At 46.8% G+C, this 6434-nt stretch overlaps 1 protein-coding gene across 1 annotated transcript in view; it reads right to left on the minus strand.

Annotated features, from left to right (window-relative positions):
* MAL2 (mal, T cell differentiation protein 2) overlaps positions 1 to 6130 on the minus strand; it is a 28628-nt gene extending 22498 nt beyond the window's left edge. The window contains exon 1 of the mRNA XM_087447520.1: positions 5947 to 6130. Coding sequence (XP_087303646.1) covers positions 5947 to 6078 — 132 coding nt within the window. The 5' untranslated portion in view covers positions 6079 to 6130. The remainder of the gene's footprint in view (positions 1 to 5946) is intronic.
* Between the last annotated feature and the right edge of the window lie 304 nt (positions 6131 to 6434).

Below are 6434 nucleotides of genomic sequence, written 5' to 3' on the forward strand. Positions count from 1 at the left end.
TACCTCCCTCCTTTTGAAAGCTATTATCCAAAAGTTAAGAATGTCATATATGGTGACGATGAAAGGACATGTCCCTTTTCATATAAAATAGGACACAGGAACTTCAGGTCAAACCGTAGATGAGAAGAATCATGACATTTCAAGTTAGGCAAGACCTACGAGGACATCTGCTCCCAAGCTGCCTGTCTCACTCTAGCCAGTTTCTCTAAAATATTCTCACACGCTGTTCTGTTTGTCCTACAGGACAATCCAGCAGCATTTGTTAAGTACTTCACATGCATGATATTGGGTATGCCAGCCCGGTTCCTGTCTTGGTAATTATGCAGTCTTTTCTAATAAGACACATCAATGCAGATACGCCACGTTCACAGCTTCTACTACCAGATATGACATTTCTAGAGGGCTCCATAAAACAAATCCCCTCTCCCTCACCTTTGCCTTTGAAACTCGAAGTCAAGGTGTATAGGAACTTGATTTAAAGTTTTCCAAATTTCAGTTGTCATATTTCTTACAGGGCTGCCAGTCAGGGCAAATGATTGCTGAAAATCATTGGCAGGGGCATCAGTTTATTTTCTCTTAAGAAGTTTTAAAGTCTTTTCACATGGATGGAGGTTTTTAACCCAGAGGCAAAGGAAAAATCTCACAGAATTAAAACCCTTTTAGAGAGGGAAACATAGCCATGGATAACCCCTCTTCAGCACTGCAAACACACAACTTCCCTTTGCAACCAATATCTATTTTCTGGGCAAGAAAATAAAACTCTATACATCTGAACATTTATGCATTAGTCTGTCTAAAATCAAAACTTTGGGTTGAAAATAACCTGAAATCCCTTCCATAAATTTATCTGCATGACTGCACATGCCTGCTTCACAGCCCCTCCCTCCCCATCCTCCTCTCATCAACATTGGTTTTTCTGGCATAATTCCTCTGAGTTACATCTTCTATTTCAGTTTGGTCTAGTATCATTTCAGGACACGTCAAATGTCACATCTGTTCTTTCTCTCTGCTTCTTTCCTTTGTCCTAGTTCAGGTTCTCATCACTGACGGATGATGAGATATCCAAACTACTGCCATAAGCCCCTTAACTGGTCTCCCTGCTTCCAATCTCTCTGGTTTATAACCAAATTTCACTGCTCAAAGATTTCTAAAACACAAGTCTGATCAAGTTTACCCCTGTCCTTCAGCAGCTCCCTACCACAGACAGAATAAATTCTATGCCTTGGCCTATCATTTCTCAGCAAATCATAACTTGAAACTTACCTGCTGTTTCTCCTTCTTCTGCCACCTTCCCACAACTCATGTAAAAAAAAGAAAAAGAAAAAACCTAACAACTGCCAGAATCTCCTTCATGCCATGCTCTTCCTCGTCTCTGAAGTTTGCACATGCCCTTGTTTCTGCCTGGAATTCTCTTTTCCATTTTTTCTGTCTATTGAATGTCTACTCATCATTTAAGGCTAAACTCATCTGTCACCATCCCATTAAAGCTGCCTGTTCTGGCCTCCTCAGTGGTCAAATGTACCCTACCCTGGTTTTCAATAGTACTTTTCATAAACCAATTTTACCACTTCAAACACAGCATTGTAATTCTTCTTAACTTTATACTTCACTGTACAGGAATTTCTTTTAAGGGCAGGAGTTATGTTTTTTTTGTGTGTGTGAGGACGATCGGCCCTGAGCTAACATCCATGCTAATCCTCCTCTTTTTTTTTTTTTTGCTGAGGAAGACCAGCTCTGCACTAACATCTATTGCCAATCCTCCTCCTTTTTTTTCCCCAAAGCCCCAGTAGATAGTTGTATGTCATAGTTGCACATCCTTCTAGTTGCTGTATGCGGGACACGGCCTCAGCACGGCCGGAGAAGCAGTGTGTCGGTATGCGCCCAGGGTTCTGAACCCAGGCCACCAGTAGCAGAGGGCACGCACTTAACTGCTAAGCCACGGGGCGGGCCCAAGGGCAGGAGTTATGTTAATTATCTTATTCCCAGGGCATAAAATAAGACCTGATGCATAGCGGGTTCTTAATTATTTGTTGAATAAATGAAAATTATTGTGGCACCCAAAACACCAAAGTTAGAAGCATGAGAATAAGAGTTCTAGATATCCCCCATAAAGGGATATGTGGATGAATATCTTGGGCAATGTAGACAGTTTCCTAAACACTGAAACTGCGAAACACACTGAATTCAATAATGACCTTTATTCTTTTCCATGTTTAATACTATTACGTCCAATCTTTCTTGTGCATTACACAAGATAAGCTCATTGAGAACAGGGACCCGAAATATCTTGTTTAGACCAATAGTACAAGCGCTCCAATGATATTTTCTTATAGAAAATGGAAAATGCTTTAGCTGTGGTTCACTTTCCATACCATGTCATTCTTGCCTGAATGGTAGTTATTTTTGTGCATATCCTCTCAACTAGGTTATAAGCTCTTTCAGGTAAGGAAGGATCTAAACGTCTTTGTTCACAGAAGAGTGCCTTGTACACAGTAGCTATTCAATAAACAGCTGATGAATGACGTAGAAAGCATTAATTCAGGAAATGTTGTGAATTTTGAAAATGATAACTTTTGAAGGTGATGTCTTCCATACTAAACTAAAAGGCTTCACTTTGCAAAACTAACTTAGTATTAAACTCTTCATGGCAAGCATGCATTGGTTAAGTCCAGCTGAATCCAAAACCCGAGGCGCTGATGACTTAGGTATCTAGGAGTGGAACACAGCTATCTCAAGAAACCGCACCACACTGGCTGCAATATTCTCCACCCATGAAGCCAGTGCTATAAATTGTTTTACCTGGTGCTGTTAGGCTGGCACTATTTGTACCTTTTGAATTATCTCCCAGACAAATGGCTTACACCTGAGAGATTGAGAATGGGGTATAATAAGGGGGACTGGGAGCAAATTCTTTGAGCAAACCTACTGGTTAGTGTGAGACCTGAACTCCAAGATCATGGTCTCATTAGCTTAGTCAACTATTGATGGCTCATCTTTGTCAGATGCAGTTTTCATGTGTTAAGTTCTAGACTGCAACAGGACATAAATAGAGAAATCATGAAGACAAACGGATCTGGATAAGAGGTCAAAATTAAGGAGGAGTTTGGGGATATCCAGAACCAATGGCAAAGGCTAAAATAATCAGTGCCCAGAAAGCAGATCACCCAGAGTTTAGAACTGCTCCTGGAGAATTCGCACATTTAATTTGCAGGGGAGACACTTCCAAAGAGGAGCCATGGAGATGAACACTTTAAAGGAATGAGAAAATTACAGGGAAATTAAGAAAGCTGGGAGAAAAGGTACATCAAAAGTGTTTACTTAGCTCCTATCTGTGTGTCTGCTCAGTATAGGCATTCTAGATAGTGGGGTACCAAAGTGGTCTTGACCTCTGCTCTCTTAAAGCATATAATCCAATATCTCTAAGTGATCTGGAAGGATGGGAGCCAAGAAGGAGCTATAGTTTAGCTCCAAAGTGGTCTCTTGTTTCTCTAAGGTCACTAGTTTCATTGGAATATTTTGATCCTTTTATTTTTGGGGAGTGGGTTGGGGAGGAGGGAGATTGATACTCAAGTAAAAGAGGCAATGGAGGACTAAGATTTACACCTATCAAGATGTTTGGCCACAAAAAGTGAAAAGTAGACTGTAATGTCTTTTGGAAGTCATGCTGTTTTATCTAGACATGGTTCCTAGACATGTTTCAGGGCTAAGAAGCCAGAGGAAATGAAGAGATAAGAGGAAAAGACTGGATTCTTCCATGAGTCTGGAATCACTCCTAGAATGGGGGAGTGGTAGAAATTCTAGCAGAGAGAGAGAATTCACATTTGCAAGAGAAGAGCTGTCTTGTCCACAGAGCCCTGATAAAGGTCTCCCTTAGTTCTCAGCCATGACTGTATATTAGAACCTCCAGGGAGCTTTTAAAAAAACCTAGCCGACTCTGGGTACTCCCCCAGAGATTCTGATTTAATTAGTCTGAGCCGGCAACAGTATTTTTAAAAGCTGCCCAAGTAATTAAGTACAGCAAGAGTTGAGAACTAACAACTGGGCTAAAGAGCTTTGGGGGTGGGGGAGAGGAAACAGAATAAATCACCTTCTACTTTTATTCCTCAAAATTAGGCAGTGTTTCCTAAGGTGTCACATGACTGCAGGTGGGTCTTGAGATGGTATATGCTTTGATGGCACATGGATAAACCTTCTTTGCATATATATACCTACATGGTTCGATATATACATATACGTTATCTTTACATATATACATATGTGTATATATATATATATAAATACATTTGAATATCAGAAAAAATATAACCAGCATATCAAATTTGAGAATTCATATATATTATTGCTTAGGATGAGGCAATGGTACGTTCCTGAAGTGTAGAAAGTGAATATATTAAAATGAACATTCTGTAAATTCTAGTACAGGTGGAATGGGGATATGGCAAAAACTTCTAAAGGAAGTATGCAAACAAATGGAGTTTGGTGAACACGGAAGTAACGTAGCCCAGCATCTATAAAATCTTTCTTCCCCACTCTTACTGTTCCAAACGTGTTTCCCTCCCACAGCAGTGCAGCCGGCCCAAGGCCATCCTCTCCCCGCTCTTCTCACATGGATGCCAGTGCCTCATCCCAAGCATTCAGATGCTTCTGAACTGGGCTCAGACTCAAACCAGCCTCCTCTAGCCTTGCAGTCACGATCCGATTACTGATGCCATAGCCTGTAACTCACTTGTCTCCTTTTTCAGATTCAAATCTGAGCTCAACTTAACTTAGGGTGCCTGAGCTACCCTTAGCATAGTAGAACAGAAAACCAATGTTCACAGGCGTTCCAGTTCCACAAGCACAAAAGTGAAACCGAAGCGACTCAAATCCAGGTTATGCAAACTCAAAGGAGGGGGTGAGGGGCAAGATATGAACACCCCAAACCGAGCAAACAAAACCAGCCTGCAGGAAAGGCACTGACTCGCTAACATTTCACCCTGTATTTGCCATTCTCAGAGCATGATGCAACCTCAGGTTGCCCAATTCATATTTGCACATTTTTCCCCTTGTCCACAACTAGCTTCAAAAGCTTCCAACTCCATAAAATTCCTCTTAAAAAGCTGAAGTCTCTAGCCCAAGAAGGTTGCACGACAGGCCAGGTGACCTTATCTTCACCTCGGCCCAACAAAGTGTGCCAGAAGGTTGGAGTTCCAGAAACAGCCCAGGAAAGGAGAAGGCAGGCAGGCAGGCAGCGGGGAACTTGACAGCCACGTTTGTACCTTTCTCCCCCCATTCTCACGCCCACTTGAATAGAAACTGCCAAGGGCACGGTACATACTTCACCTTTTCCCCTGCCTTGTCTCCTGAGCCCTACTCCTCTTCCCAATCCAAAGGGCACTAATAATGGCATGGGGGGAAAAAATGCCCAAGTCTTCAGCCTTCCTCCTCCTCTTCCTGGTACCTCCCGCCCCCGCTCTTCCTATGGTGGCAGCCTCCCGGTCACCCAGTCATCGGCTACACCTTTGCACCGCCCAACAAAATGGCAGGTTAGCAACAGGCGAGGCCGCGAGCGCCTGCTCCGGCTCTAGCCAAGCGCGGCCCCGGGCCGAGCCGCCGGGCGTCTCTGACGGCGCTCCCAAGCCCGAACACCCTTCTCCTCTCCAAGTCCCCAATCCTCGGCCCCACCGGGCCGCCTGCTCGCTCTCTCGTGGCCATTTCTGTCGCCAGCGGGGAAGCAGGTGTCAGTGTAACAAGTGCCAGGCGAGAGGGCCCGGGCAGCTGCGCCGCCGCCCAGGTTCGGGCTGCGCTGGGCATCGAAAGGACCCCGGGAGGGGAGCAGGTGAAGGCCACGTCGAAGGGAAGGGAGCCGGGGGCGTGCGCAGAGGGAGACAGCCCGGGGGACAAGGATGCCGCCGCTGCCAGTCCTCGCTCCCCAGCCGCGACCCTCGCCGAGGCCGCCCCACTTACAATCTCCAGGCAGACGAAGGCGCCCGAGGAGGTCCGCAGGATGCCGGGGCCGGAGGGCAGGGTGACCCGGGGCGCCGGGAAGGACACGGCGGGGTTCGGGGGCGGCGGGACTGCCGCTCCGCCGGCCGACATGCTGCCGCTGCCGCTGCTGCGTCTCCGCGCGCCGCCACCTCCGGCCGCCCGCCTCCGCCTCCCGGGCTCCCGCCGCCGCCGCCGGCGTTCGGGTCCGTGGGGTCCGGGCGCGCCGCGCGGGAGGGGGCGTGGCCGCGCTGCCCGGGCCCTCGCGGGGCCCCGCCCCGTCACGTGGCCCAGGTGAGCGCGCCTCCGCCCTGGCGCCCGCGCCGGTCACGTGCACAGGTGCGGCCGCCACCTGGCGCGGTGCGTCCTGCTCGGCTTTTCTTGCCCCTCTTCGGGCCAGCGCCCAGCGCTCCCCGAGCCTCTCAACGCCGCACCCCGCTGTCTTGCTTTTTATTTGCTCCTTTTGTCCC

The sequence above is a fragment of the Ceratotherium simum genome, chromosome 23 (assembly GCF_057802395.1).
Source record: "Ceratotherium simum simum isolate JZ-2026a chromosome 23, ASM5780239v1, whole genome shotgun sequence".
NCBI lineage: Eukaryota > Metazoa > Chordata > Mammalia > Perissodactyla > Rhinocerotidae > Ceratotherium > Ceratotherium simum.